General features: G+C 33.7%; 2 protein-coding genes across 3 annotated transcripts in view; one reads left to right on the top strand and one right to left on the bottom strand.

The window, feature by feature from the left end:
* Positions 1-23784, bottom strand: part of LOC126742127 (TWiK family of potassium channels protein 18-like) — a 50665-nt gene that overhangs the window by 19704 nt on the left and 7177 nt on the right. Inside the window, exons 3-4 of one of the 2 annotated variants that reach the window (XM_050448690.1) lie at positions 1027-1330; positions 705-971 (exon numbers count right to left, since the gene is read on the bottom strand). In XM_050448690.1, coding sequence (XP_050304647.1) covers positions 705-971; positions 1027-1330 — 571 coding nt within the window. Of the gene's footprint in view, positions 1-188; positions 533-704; positions 972-1026; positions 1331-23784 lie in introns of those variants that run through there. The other variant, XM_050448689.1, reaches the window with a different exon arrangement.
* Positions 2783-10683, top strand: LOC126742128 (uncharacterized). The gene is made up of 2 exons (XM_050448691.1): positions 2783-3179; positions 8794-10683. Exons 1-2 carry the CDS (start codon positions 3148-3150, stop codon positions 10499-10501), a joined length of 1740 nt encoding a protein of 579 aa, XP_050304648.1. The 5' UTR covers positions 2783-3147; the 3' UTR covers positions 10502-10683.

Consider the following 23784-nt stretch of genomic DNA (forward strand, 5'->3'; position numbering starts at 1 on the left):
GATCACCCTGTATATAATTTGCTATAGGCTCTCTTTACCTTAGTATTTTTTGGCATTTTATTAATTAGTAACAAATTATTACCTAAAACATAGGTACTGTCATAAAATATTTATCAAACATGTTTACAAATTATATCAACTCAAAGCATCGATTTATTATCCTTGCTATCAAATTGGTGTTTTCTTACCTCACTTGTGGTATTACTACTAGACCAACTTTTTCCATTTGTCCCATTCAAGTTACTATTAATTTTATTTTGATCCAGAGATTCCTCACTGTCATCCATAAATCTCATCGGAGTCGACTCTCTTTTCACTTTACTGGCCTGAAATTTTCTTTTTACCCTCGGCTTAGGCCTAACAACTTCTGTTTCTTCCACAATATGATTTCCCTCAATATTGTTGCCATTTGTCTTAATAACTGATTGCACTTTATCATATTTCACTTCAATATTTTCAATAGGTGTTTCACTACTTAAATTAATTTCACCACTATCGAGTTGGTCTTCCATAATTTTAGTTGAAAATGTAATAAATATATGCGAGATCGCGAGTTTTCGGCTCAACGCGATATTTTTACCTCGAGGTTAAAAATAGCTAACGTACCTCCGAGATTTTTGCTTATGCGAGAGGCCGTGAAATTATAAAAATGGTGTCATTGAAACAAGTAGAACTTATATCTAATATAATATAACAAAACTTACCAATAGTGGTATAAATGGTGGCACAAAACACTATCGAATTGATTAATGTCCACACTTTGGGTCCCCTGTTAGCTTTGATAAACTGTTTTATCCGCTCATCTTCGATGACTTGCCCGAAATACACATTCATCCTTTCATCTGCCAGTTTCATCCATTCATCGTTATGAGTTTGATTCGGCATACTGTTTGATAACTCAGTTAATTCTCTGATAAATATATACCTGAGGTCCCTTAGAACTGGTCTTGTAACTGAGCTTTCATACGGTTCTAAACAAACATTTTCATTTAATTAAGATTAACAAAGGTTTATCAATAAACTCACCTTCTATAGCGATAAAACTAAGAGCTCCGCCAATTGTGTAAATAATCATGACAATAGTAAGGAAACAGTGAGTGAACCATTTTTTGCTAAGCGATTTAACTTTGTTGTAGAGCCAGTAGGCAAATTTTTCCCCGAAGCCGAGACTGGTTTTGGCGGTACTCATTCCAAGGTGTCGCAGGTGGTTTATGTGGTCGAACATTATTTGGGAGGTTTTTCTTTCGGTGGATAAACCTTCTTCGGGTATGGGGAGAGTTAGGTAAGTTACTCGAGGGGTATGCGACGATTTTGGAACTGAAGGTGTACGCTAGAAGTTATCAGTAGTAAATTAATTAATTAATTCAAATATCTTCAATTTAGAAACAAATTATATAAATCAGTTGAACCCAGGGTTGCCACCTGTCCCGATTTGGTCGGGACAGTCCCGATTTTACCACTAAAGTCCCATGTCCCCACTTTAAGATCATATCGTCGCCTTGCATACAAAATAACTCATAATTTGAATTTTTTTGGATTTCGCCCGGAGGTTGACACATTTGGTGCTTTCTAGCTGCTCTCAAAAGGGCGTAACTCAATATAATTTATTGCCTGGGTTATGCACGTAAACTGTTTAGGCGTATCTCATCAAGTCATTTTAAAACAGCAGACAAAAAGGCGTATCTTAGATACGCCTTTTTGTTTGCTGTGTCCCGCCAAAACTTCGTCTAGGGAATATTTTCACCCGAACCTAACAATCCCTCTCATGCACAAAATGTATCTAGAAACATGCAACAAAGAAGAAGAAGGTAGTATTGACACATATCGTTGTATATTTAAAGAGATGAATCTCTCAATCCATCGGCCAAAAAAAAGACTTGTGTAGTCTATGTACTACATATCGTGAAGGAAATCCTTCTGAGAAAATGAAACTAGAAGAAAGATACCTGTTAAGTTTTCATTTAATTTTCATTTAGTTTATTTAGTTCATATTATTTCATGTTCTTTTATCACTCGGTATTTTTCTTTAGTTAAATTTAATGCCTTTGGTTGACTCACCTTGTTAAGGAAGTATTTCATTTGTTTAAATAATTTTTTTTTCTTGAATTTCAACTCCTCGTTTTGAGGCCTTAAACAGTGCGCGATTCATTCGAGCTCTAATCGTCAAACAGTTTAGAGTCGCGACTCAACACCGAAAAATCGCTAGCGTGAAAGTGTAGATAATTCGTAAATCTTGGAAACCGATAATAAAAGGTAAGGTCTCACAACAGCTTTTTCCAAGTTTTTAGTTAATCTCATCAAGTGTTTACAGTCCACTAAATTACTTTTTTTTCCTTTTTTTTTCATCGTGAGTTAACTAACTTTTTAATTTTATTTTTTATTTGAACTCAGCGCAATTAATCAACATTATTTTTGGTCCTTCGAGCCGGATTTTTTGCTATTCACACTTTGGCCTTTTGAAAATTAACTTATAATTTTATAGAATAAACCGCCCAGTTAATTCAATCATATAGGCTTAAAAAGTACAATTAATTAGTTGATCAATTTTCTTCTCTTTTTCAATTTCAAAAATACATTGCATTATTCATTTCATCTTTAGTTGGTTTGCAGATAGTTTAAATATCGATCGCAAACATTTCATCGCATTTTCTTAACAAGAATTTATGAATTATCGTTTAAATCAACACAAGTTATGGAACATATAACCCCTGACTATAGTATATTTTATTCCTTAGTTTATAGAATATGATCTTTTACATTGTAATCATTTTTACTTTAGCTAAGAAGTAATTTGTATTGTTTTAATCAGATAGATTTAAGCATTAGTAGAGTTAAGTCACAACGCTGTAACGTTCTTAAAATAAATTTTTAAAAAAGCCTTTTCATCTTTCAAATCTATAACTGGCGCAGTCGACGGAGTTCTAAGTCGAACAATATCCGACAAAAATCGCGGAATTGGTCCGTTTTTACGGTTTATCGGCAATCGCGAACCTTGTGAATTTACGAAGAGGCAGCACCCAGGAGGAAGTCAAACTTCGACCAAATCTATTGGGAGAAGAGCGTTCAGCAACGGTCCAACTTCGACCAACCCTAGATTAGGCTTGGGAACACAAGCATCGGTTCCTATAGGCAACGTAGTCTAAGAGAATGCAGCTTTTCATCGCTGGATTTTTGCTATTGTAAGTGCTCATTATCCTTTCTTTTCCTTTGTTTTTAAATTGATTTTTATTTTGATTTTTCCGTTTTTGCACAATTGCAAACTATAACATATACTGTTGTTTTTACGATTGGCAATTTTATTTAGGTTAGATTTAGAGTTACAATTTATTCAAGTTTTTATTTTTTCTTTTAGTCAAGTTACGTAATTTTGCGTAATTTTTTATTAATTTTATGTCTGAAAATAATTCTGAAATTATTGACGAATTACTTTCTCATTTGGAAAGGTTATCCGTAACAAATACTAAAACGGATCAGCCTTATTTAAATCAAATTATTTCTGATAATACCGCTGATATTAATAATACTTTACCTGCCTTACCGGAGGAAGAACTCGAAGTAGAATCTGTATCAGTTGTATCCAGAACCATGCCTACTGATATGCCACTTTTAAAATACCAAACGGATAACATCCCACATTTCGATGGAAATCCAAAGTTATTGCAAAGATTTATTTTATCGTGTGAAAATCTTCTAAGAAATTTTCAAAATAGTCAAACTCGTGAAGATCCTATTAATTCAATTTTAATAGACTCGATTTTAGGCAAATTAAGGGGTAGAGCAGCTGATTTAATTGGCTCTAGATCAGAATTAAATACTTGGGCTTTAATAAAAGAAACCTTAAATTTAACATTCGCAGATCAAAGGGGTATTGACTGTCTAATACAAGACTTAATTTCTATTAGGCCTTATAAAAATGAACCACCATTAAATTTCGGCATGAGAATACAAGATGCCAGAAGTCTTTTGTTTGCTAAATTAAGTACTTTAATTGTTGATGAAAATGAAAAACGAATTAAAATCGCCCATTACGATGATTTTGCTTTAAAAACCTTCTTAGCAGGGCTCAAATATCACATGCAGTTAGTAGTTAGGCTTAAAAATCCAATTAATTTAGAACAGGCACTATCATTTGCCGCCGAAGAAGAAAACTTTATAAATTTCAGCCGAAATCAACATCAAAACACAACTGTAAACCTACCACCACAGACTAAAACACATCCACATCAACATGTTAGAGCTACAAATAATAACCAACAAACATTTCCCCATAATAATAAGCAATTCCCAATACCTTTCTTACAACCAACATTTAATGCCCAATCATCCCCAGAAATTAATATTTTCCGCCCAACACCACCCTCAAATAATGTGTTTGCATTAAACCCCCAACAGCCTCCAATAAATAATGCATCTTTTGTACCAAGGCCCCCTCAACCACAACCGTCAAATAATTTTCAACAAAAACCATTTTTCCAAAACCCAAATTCAAATTTTCCAATAAATACCAATAACAGACCGAATTTTAATCAAAGTTCATCAATTAGAAGCCGCAGTGCTCGAAGCAATTTAAATAGGCCGACGCCAATGGACACTAGTTCAGGCACAGCCATAATTCATCATCCAACACCCCATAAATTAAATTACCAAGAATTTCATGCACAACAAATTAACGACAATAATAATTATTGCTACAATAATTCCCAAGATGATTATTATTACGATTTCTTAGAGCAAAACGAATCTGACCCATATCCCAATGAAAATGCATATTATGCAGATGTGCAAGATCTTTATCACTACAATAACACTCAGACATCCGATCCTTGCGCTTCAAGTGAAAATATAAAACCAGATGAAAATTTTCAGCAAGTTCAGGCAACACAATACCCAACGTAATTAATATGCATAATTACAACATAAGATCAGATTTACCGTACGTGTTTATCCCCGAAATCACAGCACATTTTTTAATTGATACCGGCAGCTCTAGAAGTCTAATGAAACCTTACCTTGCACACAAATTTTATAAAAATTTTATTAATAAAGAGGTATTTAATATTCAGACCGCCCACGCAATGACATATCACGATGAAGTCGCAAACATTCCTATTTTTAGTTTATTTAATACCAATGCCTATCACAAATTTTATCTTTTCGACTTTTCTCAAAAATACGATGGTTTAATTGGCGCAGATTTATTGAACCAATTAAATGCTAGTATAAACATTAATGCTCGGAAAATAACAACTTCTAATGCAGAAATACCAATAATTTATGAAAAACGTGACGATAAAATCCCGAATGAAAATTTTCAAAATTACAATTTTTCAGTGACAGTATCTCCTAGATCCCAACAAATAGTTAAAGTACCAGTAACCGTTGAACATGGTACCGGATTTTTAGATTATCATAAATTTGAACATAATTTAGAAATACCAGGTTCTTTGGTTAATATCTCAAACTATTTTGCCATCACTTCAGTCACAAATCCTCAGGATATCCCTATAACCCTACATTTGACAAAACCTCTAGATATTGAACTTCTTGACATTCATAATATAAATTTTGTTGAAAAAATGGAAGTTGATGAATCTCTTTCCTTAGAGCAAAATAATCTGCTTAAAGAAAATTTAAAAAATATTCGCTTAGACCATTGTAACATAGAAGAAAAACAAATGATTCGAGACTTATGTCTAGAATATAAAGATATATTTTATTGCGAAAAAATTCCCCTTACTTTTACTAACCAGATTAGACATCAAATAAAATTAGACAATCACACACCGATTTATACAAAAAGTTATCGCTACCCAGAAGTCCATAGACAGGAAGTAAAACAACAAATTTCAAAAATGTTAGAACAAGGCATCATCCAAAATTCATATTCCCCTTGGTCCAGCCCCATCTGGATCGTTCCAAAAAAATTCGATTTTTCCGGAAAACGCAAGTGGCGACTTGTTATAGATTATCGTAAGCTCAACGAACGAACGATTGATGACAAATACCCTCTTCCCCAAATTACAGACATTCTGGATAAGCTTGGCAGAAGCCAATATTTTTCAACACTTGATTTGGCCAATGGTTTTCATCAAATCGAGATGGATCCCCATGATATCCCAAAAACCGCCTTCTCCACTGAAAATGGACATTACGAGTTCAAACGAATGCCTTTCGGACTTAAGAATGCCCCATCGACATTCCAGAGAGTCATGGATAACATCTTGAGAGGTCTTCAAAATGAAATCTGTCTTGTATATTTGGACGACATTGTCATTTTCAGCAGTTCTTTGGAAGAACACATTTCCCGTTTAAGACAAATTTTTGACAAACTTCGTGAATCCAATTTCAAAATTCAGTTGGACAAATCAGAATTTTTAAAAAAGGAAGTCCAATATTTGGGTCATGTTGTTACTACTGAAGGTGTTAAACCTAATCCAGACAAAATTTCAGCAATTAAAAATTTCCCAATTCCAAATTCCCCCAAAGCTCTGAAGTCGTTTTTAGGTTTACTTGGTTATTATCGTCGATTTATAAAAGATTTTGCCAAAATAACAAAGCCAATGACGATTTGCCTTAAAAAAGATCATAAAATAATTCATACCCCCGAGTTCATTAAATCATTTAACCACTGCAAACAACTTCTCACCAATTCCCCCATACTTCAATATCCAGACTTCAGCAAACCATTTGTTTTGACAACTGACGCTAGCAACTATGCAGTTGGAGCAGTCCTTTCCCAAGGGAACATTCCCAATGACAAACCCATCGCCTACGCATCAAGAACCCTTAATGACACCGAAGTAAAATACTCCACGATAGAGAAAGAGTTACTTGCTATAGTTTGGGCATGCAAACATTTTCGACCTTATCTTTTCGGTCGCAAATTCAAAATTTACACAGACCATCGACCTTTGGTATGGCTTTTTAATATGCGAGAACCAAATAGCAAACTCGTAAGATGGAGATGTAAATTAAGGGAATACGATTTTGAAATTATTTACAAAAAGGGTAACCAAAATACCAACGCAGACGCACTCTCACGAATTTGTATTAATGCAATTGAAAACGAAAGTATCGTAAATAATTCAGGTGATATAGATCTAGATATTGACCAATTCCTAAAGTCCTATGACCCCAATAAACTAAACCCAGCAGATATAACATCAGTTTTAAAAGAATTAAAACCTCCCTGTCCAGAACCAAAAATTAAAATATTGCAAAATATTCAGTTGGTTCCTCCAAGAAATACAAACCTTAATATTCAACCACCCCAATATAATTTCCAAAATTTTAACGACCCACCCCATCAGTACGAAACACAAACTCTTAATGATTTCTCAAACTTAAACCTTCAACCAGATAATGTCAATTTACCACCACCAGAGTTTCATTCCCAAGAGACTCCAGAATCTTCTATAAATACTCCGCATTCTAGCAGCAACCATAACACTTTAAATGATGGAATCCCCATACTGGATGATATTATTAACAATAAATCATATCAAATAATTATCTCCAAAAATCCACACAATAAATTGACTGTCAACTGGGAAACATTCGAGAAACATAATATATGGCATGTCAAAATTCCAAAATCTAATCCCAAACTTATATTAGAATTCCTAAAAACATATACCACCGATAAGAAAACTTTTTACCTATATTTTCATGATGATTCCATGTATATCGAATTTAATGATGTTTATATGCACCACTTCCATCAATCTGGACCAAAACTATTTAAATGTACAAAACTAATAAACTCTATAAAAGAACCTGATGAGCGAATCCTTATTATGAAATACCAGCATGAAGGTAAATGTAATCACCGCGGAATAGCCGAGACTTTAGAAAAACTTAAAAGGAATTATTATTGGCCATCCATGAAATCCGACATAACAAAGTATATAAATGATTGTAGTATATGTCAAACATCTAAATATTCCCGTAAACCACCGTATGTTCCTCTTGTACTAACAGAAACTACTGGAAAACCATTCCAGCTGCTTCATATAGATATTTTCAAATTTGACAACCAAGACTTTCTTACACTCGTCGACACCTTTTCAAAACTAGGTCAAGCCATTCCTATTCAAGGCAAAACTTCAGTCGAAATATGTTCAGCTCTCATCCATTATTTTTCATTTTATGGTCTTCCTGAGAGAATAATTATGGACAATGGTCCTGAATTTAAAAATACCACCGTTCAAGAAATCTTAAAGACTCATAAAATAAACATACATTTCACAACACCTTTTCACCATGAATCGAACTCACCAATCGAAAGACTCCACTCTACACTTATCGAACACCTTCGAATTTTAGGAGACCGTTTTAAGGACGAAGACGTTAAAACCTTAATGAAATATGCAATAATAGCATACAATTGTTCGATCCATTCCTCGACGCAGTTTACACCCTTCGAGCTAACATTTGGTCACACAAACACAAGAGACCCATGTGAACTTATAAATACCGGCTATTATACCGATTATGCCTTTAATCATAAAGAAAAGATAAAACACCTTTATGATGAAATAAAAGAAAAATTAGAATCCCAAAAACAAAAAATTATCGATAAAAGAGACGTTCTAGGTCCAAATCAATATCAATTTAAAGTAGGACAAATTGTATATAAAAATAACGCCAACAGAAATAAAAAATCTAAACGATTCTTAGGCCCTTTTGAACTAATTGAACTACTCGAAAATAATAAAGTTAAAATAAAAAACAAAAAGAACAATAAAGAAGAGGTAGTCCATATAAAAGAATTAAAAACCCCTGTTGTTGCAGGTCCCTCAACATCAAACATGCAAGACCTGACGTAACATTTCATGACGTATCCAAGAACCCCGGACTTTTACCAATGAAATTAGGAAACTCGCAAAACATAATTGATTACTGGACTTTCATTCAAATTTACGACATCAACCCTATTATCAGTCAATACCTCATAATGCAAAAAACTATATACGACTTAGAAAAAAACATAGAAAACTGTTCTTTATATAAAAAAGAATATTTTAATTCATACAATTTAGCTTCAACCTTAAAAGAAAAAATAAAAAATCAAATACTTCAAATAAATCCATTCTCTCTTAAAACTCGCGAAAAAAGAGGCCTTATAAATGGATTAGGCAGTATTGTCAAAAGTATAACCGGCAATTTAGATAATGAGGATGCTCAGCGCTATGATTCAGCAATAACTTCAATTATGCAAAACGAAAATAATATAAAACTTTTAATGCAAGAACAAATTACCATAATAGATAATTCTAATAAACTTTTTCAAAAACTCTCAAAGAATTTAACTTCCAATCAAAATATTTTGGAATCACAAATAAAAGAAATTCAAATAGAGGTCCAAAGACTTAACAAAATCAGTTTTGAAGATAAGCATTTCTTTCTTTTGCAAACAATTCTATCTCATGCTACCACATTCTTACAAGAAATGTATGATGTCTTAGAAGATCTTCAAATAGCAATAACTTTTTCAAAACTAAATACCTTTCATCCATCGATCATTAGTCCAAAAGACTTATTCAAGGAAATTCAATTAATTTCTACGAGTTTAACATCCGGTAAACTCCCATTTGATCCAACTTTTAAAAATGTATTTCTTTTTGAGAAAGTCCTTAATATAAAAAGTTACGCAAAGGAAAACAAAGTCATATTTATCATTGAAATGCCGATCGTAGAGAAGAACAGTTATCTACTGTACCACCTTTATCCTCTACCTACACCTTCAAAAACCTTCCACGATGTAATATTTCCGCAAACCAAATACCTAATCCTTAATGAGCTGAATTATGCAAAATCCAACCAACCATGCAGGAAAATCACCACCAACGAATACGTTTGCCAAGACTTTAACCCCTTGCCTATAGACGAAGATGCATCTTGCGAAGTACAGATGCTAAAATTTAGAGAATCAATATCCCAATGCCAGCAGACGAAAATCCAAATTACCACCAACAAAGCAGAAAAACTGGAAGAAGGAAAATGGATGCTAATCGTACCTCGACCTCTTGCAGCTATCCAGACTTGTGGTTCCAATAAAGACAATATCCCATTAAATGGCACCTACATCGTAGAACTGGATTCTACTTGTGAACTTCGTGTCGGAAACATTGTCATCAAAAATTACAAGGATCCAGAAACCCATTACAAAAACATCGAACTACCTCAAATCAACCTATCACCGCCTAGCAATGAAGCTACACCAATTCTCTTTAATAATTTGGAATTAAGCTCACTGGACCTAAATGAAGCCAAACATCTTCATAAATCCATCGAGATTCAGCATCAAAGACTTGACCGGGCCCTGAACCAACCTGTATACTACCACAGAACCAGCATTTATACCGTATTACTTTATATTCTGCTAGTAGCAATAATTAGCTACTTTATGGTGCAGAAATTCCTGATGCCAAGAATATCTAAGAGAAGCCTACATCCAGACGAATCTATGACGAAATCCTGTTCAGAAATCGTCATATAACCACCTCACCACTCCTGTACCATCCGTAAGCTCGTTTCTTAGGAGGGAGGAGTTATGGAACATATAACCCCTGACTATAGTATATTTTATTCCTTAGTTTATAGAATATGATCTTTTACATTGTAATCATTTTTACTTTAGCTAAGAAGTAATTTGTATTGTTTTAATCAGATAGATTTAAGCATTAGTAGAGTTAAGTCACAACGCTGTAACGTTCTTAAAATAAATTTTTAAAAAAAGCCTTTTCATCTTTCAAATCTATAACTCACAGGTCGTTTTTCAAGTTGAATTCTTTTGCAGGATTATATCTAAAGGTAAACAGTGCACATATTTTTTCCAACAGATTTCATTTTTATATTGGTTTTAACAGGGTGTCACAAGTACATTCATTGGAGTTTTTTAATTGTTGCTTGTATTGTATACGCAACATCATTCTCGTTTTCTTATAGTCGGTCTTGAGACTCCGAGACTCTTGTTTCTTGCCTTGAAATTTTCTCCTGAATTCATTTAATTTCTTCTGTTTTCTTCGTTTTTTTTTTTTCGGATATAGTAGGATGTCCGATAAACTGAAAATAGCCAAAGTTCTTAGACAAACTGAATTTAATCGTCTATCGGATATTCTTAATATATCGAAAAGTGCTAAAGAAGACACTTCCCAACACATAATCTTTAAATTGAGCTATGATATTTTGGAATCAATTAGAACTGAGTTTTTCAAGCAGCATAACGTTGTCATTAGTTGCATTCTAGATGATGAGGATCAATTCACCGAACAAGACGCGGTACGAAGCTCATTTGAAAAAGATTTTTGGTATATTAAATCGATTTATTTTGAGCTGTTTGGAGAATCATTGACTACAAATATTTCGTCTCCATCGTCTAGTAATCAGTCCCATGTAACACTGCCAAAATTAGAGATTCCATCCTTTTCTGGAAATATTACACAGTTTGCCACTTTTAAAGATATGTTTGATGCTTTGATTCATAATAACAGTATTTTGCGTAACATAGAAAAATTTAATTATCTTTTGAGTTTCTTATGTGGTCAGCCTCTGACCTTGATTCAGAAGTTACCGATGACAGATGTCAATTACACAACCGCTTATGAAATGCTAGTTAAGCGATATGAAAATCCTCGTTTAGTTGCGGCCACACACTGGGCAGCTATCGAAAATACCTTCAAACTCACAACTGAGAATCCTGCCGAGTTAAGACAACTTTTGGATACATTTTCTGATAATCTTGCTGCTTTAGGAAATCTTAACTTTCCTGTAGCTTCATGGGATTTAATTTTGGTTCAGATGTTGCTTAAATGCTTACATGTTTCTATTGCTACTGAATTCGAATTGCAATATGATTCACATACTACTCCATCATTTCAACAGCTTACAACCTATCTACATAAGCGTTGTGCTGCTCTCGACAATGTTTGCTCAGCCCTTCATGAAAAAGATAAAAAATCACTTAAGAGAGAGGATCGCTTCTCAAATTCCAAGGTTGCTCTTCTAGGCACTGAGCAATCTAAAACTAGCAGTTGTGCTATTTGTAAAACAGCACATTCTGTTTATCGTTGTCCTATCTTTTTAACAAAAACTGCTAATGATAGATAGCAACTTGTAAAATCGCTGAAAATGTGTTTAAATTGCCTAAGTAGTAGTCATTCTGTCAAAGAATGTAAATCGCCGCATGTTTGTCATAAATGTAGACAAAAACATCATATCTTACTTCATTTTGAGAGAAATTATTTTTCTGGTAGTAGCAGCAGTACTACAACTCCCGCACTCTCATCAACCAGCTCCATCCAACCATCTAGCTCTCAGGCGGACTCCAGGTCTACCAATTCTTCGCATCTGGTAGCAAGTAGCCTTAACAATTATAATTCTAGTAATGTGCTGCTTTCTACGGCTCTTATAGATATGTTAGATGGGTCAGGAACATTTCAAAAAATTAGAATATTGCTTGATTCTGGCTCGCAACTTCACTTTATCTCACAAAATTGTGTTAAACGTCTTGGACTTACTTCCTATAAGACGCCTTGCTCCGTTCAAGGTATTGGAGAAGCTCATGTACAAAACTGTGCAAGAAGTGTATTTACCAAGATTCGACCTTGTAATAAATTCACTCCGAATTTTGATTTGGAAGCTGCAGTTCTTCCAAAAATTTGCGGGCTATTACCTAGTCATCCTATTTCTACCGCAAACTGGCCTCATTTACGCAGCGCGTCCTTGGCTGACCCTTTCTATGATACTCCTAGCTCTATTGATGTATTAATAGGTGCTCCATTGTTTCCTTATATTTTACTGGAGGGTAGACTTACCGGTGACTATAATGAGCCAGTGGGAATTAACACTGTCTTTGGTTTTATATTGATGGGTAAAACGGTTTCCAACTCTTCACCTATCGCTACACAATCGCTTCTCTGTTATCAGGCATCAGTTAATGATACTATGCAGAAGTTTTGGGAAGTTGAAGAAGTATCACATGTCAAAGTTTTATCTCCCGAGGACGAGAAATGCGAAAATATTTTTCGTAAAACTACGTATCGCAATCGGGATGGCCGATTTGTGGTTTCCTTGCCCTTCCGAGGTGATGAGCCTATTTTTTATGGAAGTAGAGAATTAGCTCTTCGCAATTTCTTATCGTTAGAACGCATGTTACAGCAAAATCCGAAGCTTTATGCAGATTATGCTGCTTTTATAAAGGAATATTTAGATCAGAACCATATGGAATTAGTATCTTCAGATGTAATCCCAAAAAAGTCGTTCTATATTCCACATCACTGTGTTTTAAAGGATTCAAGTCCCACTACTAAGCTTCGTGTCGTATTCAATGCCTCTGCCAAACCATCAGATGGTATGTCACTTAATGATCATCTTCTGTCTGGCCCGAAATTGCAAGCTGACATTTTTGCGTTGCTTCTTGGTTTTAGAATTCATCGCTTTGTTTTCCTAGCGGATATTCGTCAAATGTTTTGGCAAATTATCGTTAACCCTGCCCACACTGATTATTAGAGAATTGTTTGGCGTTTTTTTAAGAATCAACCTATAGCTGATTACCGCCTTCTCACGGTAACGTATGGACTAACATGCGCGCCTTATTTGGCTATCAAGTCATTGTTTGTTCTGGCTGAAGAGGAAAAGGATAATTTTCCTGAGGCCTCGCAAATTATTTTAAATTCATGCTATGTTGATGATCTAACTGGAGGTTCATCAACAATTGAAGATTCTAGAAAACTTCAAAAAGACTTACTGATGCTGCAGAAAGGAGGGTTCGAACTTCGAGAGTGGTGTAGCAATGATCCTCGCTTGCTAGCTGATTTACCCCCTTCTTATTTGTATAATGAGGACATTTCTCTGAATTTTGATTCAGAAAGTCCGCTAAAAGTTTTAGGTCTTTATTGGAACCATTCCTCTGACGTCTTTCAATTTTTCGTTAACTCTGTGGATAGGGGTTGCACTAAACGCCTATTGTTATCTAATTTGGTAAAAATGTTTGACCCACTGGGCTTTCTTTCACCTTTAACGTTTCTCGTCAAGTTTTTAATTCAGCGTTTGTGGAATTTAAAGTTGGATTGGGATGCAACGCCTCCAAATGATATTCTTAATCTTTGGAAACAATATGTTAGAGATATTTCAACCCTTTCTAGCCTCAAAATTCCTCGCCTACTATTTCCTTATTCTCCTGTTAAAACTTTGGAACTACATGGTTTCTGTGATAGCTCCGAAAAGGGTTACTGTGCCGTTATTTACTTTTGTAGTTTACTATCTAATGGTCAGGCAATCACTCGTTTTAGTTGTGCAAAATCAAAAGTTGCACCACTAAAGACACTTTCTATACCACGTTTAGAACTTTGTGCGGCCGTGCTATTGTCTCGTTTGCTATCACATGTTTACGATATTTATAAAACATCTTTTATTATCAATAAAATATACGCCTGGAGTAATTTTACAATAGCACTTTCTTGGATTAAAGCCTCTCCGCATCGGTGGAGTACTTTTGTTAGCAACCGCGTTTCTTTTATCCAAGAAAGATTACCTTTATCTTGTTGGCATCATGTTTCATCTGAGAATAATCCAGCCGACCTCGGTTCTAGAGGTTTGCTCCCTATGGAGTTATGTAATAGTTCGCTTTGGTGGGCGGATCCTAGTTTTTTAATTAGCTCAACTCGCAACTGGATCCCCTTCATAAACACTCCTTCAACTTCACATGATTTACCTGAAGAAAAGAAAACATGTCTCTCAATTTTTTCTTCTAAGGGTTTTCTGGATAATCTTATTTCAAGGTTCTCGTCGCTCGACAAACTGAAACGCATTATGGCCTATATTCTTCGCTATAAGCATAATAGTTTATTGCCCCGCAAAAAATATGAGGGTAACCTTACTTTGGTAGAACTCCACAATGCAGTAATGCTTTTGGTTAGACATGTTCAGTCGCAAACCTTTTCCACGGATATAATGTTAATTCAAGGAAATAAAATACCTTCGAAAGCGTTTAGAAAATTGAATGTTTTCCTAAATAGTGCTGGGATACTACGTGTCGGTAGTAAATTAAAACATTCTTTAAGTTTTAACAACAACTATCCTGCTCTCCTACCCAGTAATCACGAGTTTACAAGGCTTGTAGTTATTTTTTTTCATTTAAAGTATTTTCACGCTCGTGTGCAGAGTGTTCAGTTTCTTATTACACAGCAATTTTGGATATTGTCATCTAAAGCCGTTATTCGTCGTATTCTTGGTAAATGTGTTAGATGCTTTAGATGTAGGCCTCAGTCAATTCAACCTCCTATGGGTGAATTGCCTGCATCCCGCGTATCACAGGTAAAACCTTTTTTTCATACCAATTACCAATTACACATTAAGAACAAAGAAAAAATTAGAAAAATAAAACAAGAAAGTAAAGATAAATCTATTGATGATAATTCCTTTTTAAGTGCAGTGTTTGATTTACAACAAGTCATTTATTTGCCAAAAACAAACGAAAGTGCCATGTTTTATAAGAGACGTCTAACAGCTTACAACTTTACATTATACAATTTGGCATCTAAGGAATGTATTTGCTATACATGGAGTGAAATTGACAGCAAAAGAGGCTCATCGGAAATATCAACATGTATCTACAAATTTTTTATGCATTACGATGAAAAGGAGGTTAAATCTGCAGATTTATTTGCCGATGGCTGTAGCGGCCAAAATAAAAATTCCATAGTCGCTATAATGTTACTATATTTTGTAAGAAGCAGCAAGAACATTAGGCAAATTCGTCTTCAATTTTTTGAGCCCTTTCATGGTCAAAGTGAAGGGGACTCAGTCCATAGTGCCATAAGTACTGCCATTTCGCGTTCAGGAAACATATTTGTTCCATCTCAGTTGATTCCGATTTTTAGACTAGCTAGGGCTAAAAATCCCTATAATGTAATTCCAATGAATTATTCCGATTTCATAGATTTTAAAGGCTTGTCGAAAGATTTAAGAGTTTTGAGCCTACGCCAAGATGATGATAGAAACCAAATCAACTGGACAGAAATCTTTGAAATTAAAGTTGAAAAGGAAAGTCCAGTTAATATTTTTTTTAAAGTGTCTCACTGTGATGAACATTATAGAAGCCTCACATTGAAGAGAACAAACATAGATCATTTTTCCCTCGGAGAACTTAACAATGAACGACCAAAAATAACATAACATGTCTAAAATATCAGGACCTAATTTCTTTTTGCAGTGGAGAAACTCCTGTAATTCGATCTCAGGAGCATGTGTCATTTTACAGATCTCTTCCACATGAATAAGCCCCTATTTTTATCGTTTTATGTTATAAACAGTTTAGTTTTTTTGTTAGAGTTTTTTACTTTTGGTTAATTATGATATATTTTTTAAATAAAAAAAATAGCAAAAATGTTTACTTATTCTTATAAAGCTGATAGTGTTAAGGGCGTTAAGGAACCTACGTTTATTTTTTTGCGATAAGAATTTTTTGAAGGCCAGGCCAGGATTTCCACTTTTCATGTCTTTGAAGTACTATGTTAATTTAAAACATAATAAATGTTTAATTTTTTGAATAAAAGTTTGATTACCATGGGTTGTTGTTATTTTGCAAAGGGCCTAACTTTTTTAAAACAATTTGATTACAGCACACAAAAAGGCGTACCGTAGAATGGGGCTATTCTGGAAATCAGGGGTAATTTGATAATTCATCCGAAAAATGTTAAAAGCGGCAACAACGCCCACAGAGTTAATAACAATACGCAAACGCCGCGCAAGGCCATTAGTACACATGCAACCGCGTACTCGAGCGCAGATCGACGAAAGGTAGCTGTTTTATTTTGGCGCGTAAAAATATTAGGAAAAACACGTGTTTTTTGGTGAAAGAACGGTAAGTGGTTAACTTTACTCTGTAAATCTAAACCGATTAATTGTATGATATTGGCACTTAATCCAAATAAAAGTATGGGGTTTTAGGAAGGTGTATTGGTAACATAAACATTTTAGGACTCTTTTGTTTTTTTTTATTCAGTATTTTCTGGAGTGGGGTAATTTGAGAAGTGACTAGGGGCTATTTGAAAATTGTTAGAAATTGCTTTCAAATGAAATTGGCTTTTTTAGAATGGTATGAGATAATGGTGCGTGCTTATAAAAAAATATTTAGCCATGTCAGAAATGGCAAAAATTACGTGCCATATAGGCATTACTCAGAGAAAACCTTAGCCAGAGCAATAGAAGAAGTAAAAAAAGGGCGGTTAACTTTGGCTAAGGTCTCCGAGCATTTCAAAGTGCCCATCGCCACCATAAGCAGACGTGCTAGGGGGACCAATATATTTGAAAAACCGGGAAGACCTTCAATATTTTCCAAGGAAGAAGAGGAACAGTTTGTGAAATACCTAAATATTGTGGCAGCTTGGGGATTTCCCTTTGACATATTGGATCTAAGACTTTTTGCGAAGAATTACCTGGATAAAAAAGGTGTACAGGAGGTTCGTTTGAAGGATAACTTTCCTGGTAGAGATTGGGCATTAGCTTTTCTTAAACGACACGAAAAGCTCATATCAAACCGTCTATCATCCAATATTTCAACTAAAAGAGCTTCACTTTCACCAGAAGTTATCGATAATTTTTTTGATAATGCCCGAGATACTTTATTAGCGGTAAATCCTAGTTTAATGATAAATTATGATGAAACAAACCTTACCGACAACCCAGGCACTAAGAAATATATTTATAAAAGAGGATCAAGGTACCCAGAAAGAGTGATAAATTCGACAAAAACAGCCATAAGCTTAATGTATGCTGGTACTGCTGATGGCCAGATATTACCAGTTTATGTAGTGTATAAAGGTGAGCATCTTTGGGACTCATGGACTGAGGGAGGCCCTAAAGGTGCCAGATTTAATAGGTCTAAAAGCGGGTGGTTCGATTCCGCTTGTTTTCGAAATTGGTTTTTTACTGTGGTAGTTCCATTTTTTAAAAATAAACCTGGAAAAAAGGTAAGTAGGTATAACAGAGAGGTTTAAGTCATTTAACCCATATTTAATTTTCATTTTAGGCTCTCATTGGGGACAACTTATCTTCTCACTTTTCCGAAGACGTCCTTAAAACGTGCGAGAATATGGATATTGCATTTATTTGTTTGCCAAGCAATGCGACCCATGTCATGCAGCCATTAGACGTCGCATTTTATTCTCCACTTAAGAAATATTGGCGCGAAGTTCTGACAACGTGGAAGAAAGGCCAAGGGCGGAAAATGACTACACTCTCAAAAGATGTATTCCCTAGATTGCTTGTACAGCTCCATAACAAGATTGAAGAGAATGGCAAAGGAAGGCAAAATTTAATCTCCGGATTTGCCAAAACTGGATTGCACCCTCTAAATCCTGCGCAACCAAAGGAAAGATTACCTGCATCATCCACCACAGGTACAGATTCTAATATTTTAGATTCAAGCATTTCAAGCTCAGTTTTGGATGTCCTAAAAGAAATGCGTATGGGTAGTTGTGAGCAGCGTAAAGCACCGCGTCGCAAGAAGCTTACTGTAGAAGCAGGAAAAAGTGTTTCTACATCTGATTTGTACCCGTCTACTAGTAGAAATGTTTCTAAAATAAGTTCATGCGAATCATCAGATGATGAAGAAGACCAGCTACAAAATATTGACGATGAAGACCTTCCCTGTTTTAATTTGAAAAAACCTGATAAAGAAATCCAACCAGAAGAACATGATGATGAAAATCAGCAAGAAATAAGTGACGATGATGACCATCCTCTTATAAACTTTAGTAATCTTAAGGTCAATGATTGGGTAGTTGTTCGATACACGGCAACAATTTCGAGCCAATGTTATATAGGACAAATAAAATCCGTTACCCTGCTAAACGGGGAACGGGTTTTCAAAACATCGTTTTCAAAAAATCCTCCAAAACGGAAAGATTTTTATCTCCTCCTAAGTTAGATGAAGACGAGGTAACAACCGAAATGATTATCATGATACTTAGCCCTCCTAAGATTGAAGGTTCAGGGACCAGGCAATTTTTTATTTTTTCGGATAATCTTTCAGAACTAAACATAAAATAAACATATAGTTACCACTGTTTGTAACCTTCAAGAAACCTTTGTTACCTTCAAACCAGAGTTATTTTTAAGTTGTTTTTTTTTTGTTTGATCATTTTTTAGAGTTATCTACTTTATGTTTTTTTGTTTACATATTTTAATTGTAATTTGCAATGTTGCAAGAAATATTTTTTGTTTTGTAAATTTTTTTTATATGTTAACATGTTTTTTATTTTTTTAAAAATGTTTTTTTGTTTTCCAAATATCTCCTTCAGTGGATAAATGATTATTTATGCAATTTTAAGCCATATTCTCAAAAAGCCCCACCCTATGGAGCAATTTGAGAAGGCCCTAAAAAAATTTTTTTACGGCTCCCAGAAGAGGAAGCCGTTAGTCAAATATAAGAAATAGATACCTCTATCATAGGTCTTTCCAACGCCATTACAAAGTTTTATCAAGCTTACTTTTGTCTTATAGATATCGCTCAAAAACCTCAAAAATATTCTCAAATTGATTTTTGGAAAAACTAGAAAACTTATCTAAAATTTCATAATAGCAAATTGTTCTAATCATAGATGCCCACATGAGCACAAAATTTAAGCCGCAAATTCCAAACCGTTTTCTCACAGCGAGAGTTTCTCTTGAACCAACATCTTAAAATGCTTTTCCTGTAAAATACAAATATTTCAGATACGCCCCTATGTGTGCAAGGCGACGATATGTCCCGACTTTGACTGATTGCCCCCGAAAAAAAAATTAAAAGCAAATTATCAAAAAAAATCTGCATCCGTGCTTCGAACGAATGCGGGTCGCAGAGTTGGCAGCAACGCTTAACGTCTTGGCTAGTCGGGGGATTCCCCGTTGAACAGAATTAATATATTATTTTTGTTATTTTTCCCCATTTAGTATTTAGTAGTTTAGGGCTTTTTGAACTAAACCGTTCTGTTAATCTATCACGGCAAGCATGATTTTGACTTTGATTTGACGCTAGTTGATTTTTTTTTAAATATCGCGGTGTATCCTTAGGCCTTTCAATGTTCTAAGGGTGTATCGATAAACGTTATAAGTGTGTGTGTTTCATTAAAGCATTTTAAAAGGTAAGATAAAATCATTTTATTCAGTAGTTATATTTTTGTAGTTTTTTTTTCGTTCAAAAAAGATTTCTAGCATTTTAAAAATATTTTATTCTGAAAATAGGATTAGATAGGATGTGGTTCTTTTATTCTAATTAGATTTAAAATGAAAGATATCTATATTCATTATTTTTCTAGATTGCATGAAAAGATGAGCTTGAGGAAGTATTTGGTAGCCTAAACCATCAACTTCACAAGCGCAAGATGGTGAATCTTCTTCTGATTCTACAAAGTCTAGAGAACAAAAAGAATACGTAGATCCATCTTTAAGTCCACCCAATCCTAAAAAGAAAAAGAGGCTTTGCTAATATAGGAAAGTTTGGCAAGAGGATTTTCCATGGGTTGCAGGTACATCAAATAAGCTATATGCCCGGTGCATTCTTTGTAAAAAAGATTTTTCTATTTCTCATGGCGGTTTAAGTGACATTAAACACCATAAGGATGAAAATAAAAGACGTGAAAATGCGGAAAAGTCACAAATACTAACAACATTTTTTGTTGACAACAAGAACATACAAAACACTAGTAATGTGATAATAGCCGAGTTAGCACAAATTTTTCATTGTGTTAAATACAATCAATCCTATAACTCTTTAGATTGCGGGATAAAACTTTTTCGAAAATTCTGTATGACTCACATATTTGTTGAAGAAAATGTCTTTCGGGAGAACCAAAGCGGAAAATATCGTTAAAAATATTTTGGGGACAAAGTCTGTAGAAGAGATTTAAAAAAATTTAATTAGCGAAAAAGGGGTTTATATTTATGTTTCTGTAGCAACGGATACATCTAACAAAGGAAACAGAAAAATGTATCCCATCTACCTACAATATTTTTCAATTGAAAAAGGTGTTCAATCCAAACTACTGGATTTCTTTGAGGAAGCTTCAGATTTAAAAATTGAAAATCTCGCTGCTTTTAGTGCTGACAACACAAACGCAAATTTCGGGAAAAATAGATCCGGTTACACTCTTTTAAGAGAAAAAAAATCTCGGTTAATTAAAAATGGGTGTTTGGCACATGTTGTTAACAATACGTTTAAATTTTCTCTTCAGCTATTAAATGTTGATATTGAAAAGTCCAGAAAGTGCAAAAAATATCGTGTATGTTCTATGTATATATATTACACATTGAGATTAACTTTATTTTTTTTATGTTCAAGTATAAATAATATATGTATATATTTTATGAACATTACCGTCGCTTGCTAATATCTATACCTTCGATATATACATCGACAATGACGTCTCTTGGCACCATTTTAGGAAGGACTTTATGTCGTCCTGATTGATAAAAAAAAACAAAATTTTAAAGTAATAAAAGTAGTAAAAAAATAAAAAAGAACAGACAATGTCAAGAATTCTACCCGGGATCACCTGCACCTGTTGTACAACAAATATGTACTAAGGCGGCTTGCTTTTTAAACCAAAGCCAATTAACTTTAACTAAACTATAACGTGACTAAAATAAGATATGAAATTGACTTTTTTTAATTAAGGATTAGATCAAGTATATTATTTCATATTTTAAGGATTTAAATATCGACAAGAATTAATTTTTTTATTTGATTTAATTTTAAATTAAGCAATAAAATCATTAATTTCGATTAGAATGCCTTAAGAACAATATATAATTTTAAATATTTGTTATATAAGTGTATGTAAAAAGCGACATTGGTTATAATGTAATATTTACTTCTATTTGTAATGTTCTGCCGCCCGAAATATACCGGTTATATATAATAAAGTTTTATTTTATACAGCGTTTACATCTTGATTTAATCTTGTTTATAGATAAAAAGAAAACAGGAAAACATGGCATATTTTATGGGCGCGAACTTTTATTTATTAAAATTAAAAGTTGTCAGTATTTTTGTGCCGAGTGTTTCCTCCTGTTCTCCTTTTTTAGGGTTTCCTTAGAATTTAAGTAAAAATATTTTTTCTCGATATTCAAGTCCTCAAAAACTATTTTAAGACCTTAAAGTTACTTACTATTTTAGGTCATTTTAAATGACCTAAAATAGTCTTTAAACGTCATCCTATGTAAATATTTGACGTCCTCCAGAAGCATTTTTCAATTCGGTTTAAGCCTTTATTTAGGACTTCATTTTGGATGTGACATTTGTACGTTACTTTAAGGTAGTAAGGACGTCAAAATGACTCGTCATGTAGACCAGAAAGTACGAAAAATTACGTATTCAAGACGTCATTCTGTTACCTAGGAAATTAAGCATATATATGGTAAATCCAGAACAAATAAATGCATATATAGAATAAATCCATGTTTTATGGATATAGATACCTATATACCTTAGAAATATTTATTATATATCCTGGAATATTAAAAACGCATTTGTATATTCTATAAAGATACATGTAACAGATACATAGAATATACAAGTAGTAATAGATGTTTATGAGACATCTAAAAAATTTAACCCTCGGATATAGTTTCAATACCTAGTATATTCAGGATATACACTGTACGTACTAATAGTATATGCTATGTATTACCTAGTGTGTGACAAATGGATATTTATTTCATATCCATAAAATAAACAGAGCATTGAAAATGAACATTGTATGTATATACGTCAGGATATTATGAATATACATAGCATTTACATAAAATATATGTTTGCTATGTGGGAATGTCCCTTACCTATTAAAAAACTTCTCGAATTTGAGAAATATGAAGAAGGAAGTGACTTAAACACTTATTTATACTCCAAGACAGTCATTTACTTACATTTTTGTGCCCATTTATTTCTCGTTTTTGAGAAAGTCTCGCTAATTTTACAAAATGAATCTACTACATCTACAGAATTATTTGAAATTATGTTGAATTTCAAGAAAATCAGTTTAGAGAACCGTTTAGAAGAAGAATTTTTTGGATCCTATAGCCATTAAATTTTTAAAAAAATTAAATTTTCTTTTAATGAATCATTCCAAATTGTAAATGTTTTAAAACTAGATGAAATAGAAGTTGATACATTATTTAATGAATACTCAATTATAAAAATTTGCCTTAAAGAAATTTGTGAAAAGAACATAACAATTATAAATAAATGGCATTTTAAAGCTACATCAATGCAAATGCCCTGTTGAAAATTGTTTATTTTTTATTAAGTATTCCATCATCTAATGCCTATGTCGAGCGAATATTTTCATCGATGTCGTTAAAGTAGACAAACACAAGGAATAGATGTTCAGTGGATTTAATTAAAAGCGAACTTCAAATTTCATTAACTTCAATTTAAGTTGTGCGGAATTCGTAGAGAAGATTAAAAATGATCAATCTCTTATTTTGTCAGCAAAATCAAATAAAAAGCATTCTTTTAAAAATAAATAAAATTATAACTTTAGTATTTAAGTAAACTAGAAATGAAAACATCTTGTCGAACTTGCATTGTCTTATTTTATTTAATGTAACACGACGTTTCGGTTGGTAAGTATCTCCAACCGTTATCAAGTGTAAACTGACAGCAAACTACTATTCTATAGGCTTATATACTAGATGTGTGCAGCGATGTGGAAAGGAAAGTCATCCGTGAAAAGAGTTGGGGGGAGGACACGCCTCTCTCTAGATCCTACACTGTCCTGAGAGTAGAGGCTTCCAGAT

Source organism: Anthonomus grandis, chromosome 11 (genome assembly GCF_022605725.1).
Source record: "Anthonomus grandis grandis chromosome 11, icAntGran1.3, whole genome shotgun sequence".
Classification (NCBI taxonomy): domain Eukaryota; kingdom Metazoa; phylum Arthropoda; class Insecta; order Coleoptera; family Curculionidae; genus Anthonomus; species Anthonomus grandis.

Excerpts from the sequence above, each read along its gene's own strand:
- LOC126742128 (XM_050448691.1), top strand. The coding sequence starts at position 3,148 with ATGCAGCTTTTCATCGCTGGATTTTTGCTATT. Across the intron at positions 3,180-8,793 it reads ATCGCTGGATTTTTGCTATT|GTCCCTCAACATCAAACATG; the intron begins GTAAGTGCTCAT and ends CTGTTGTTGCAG.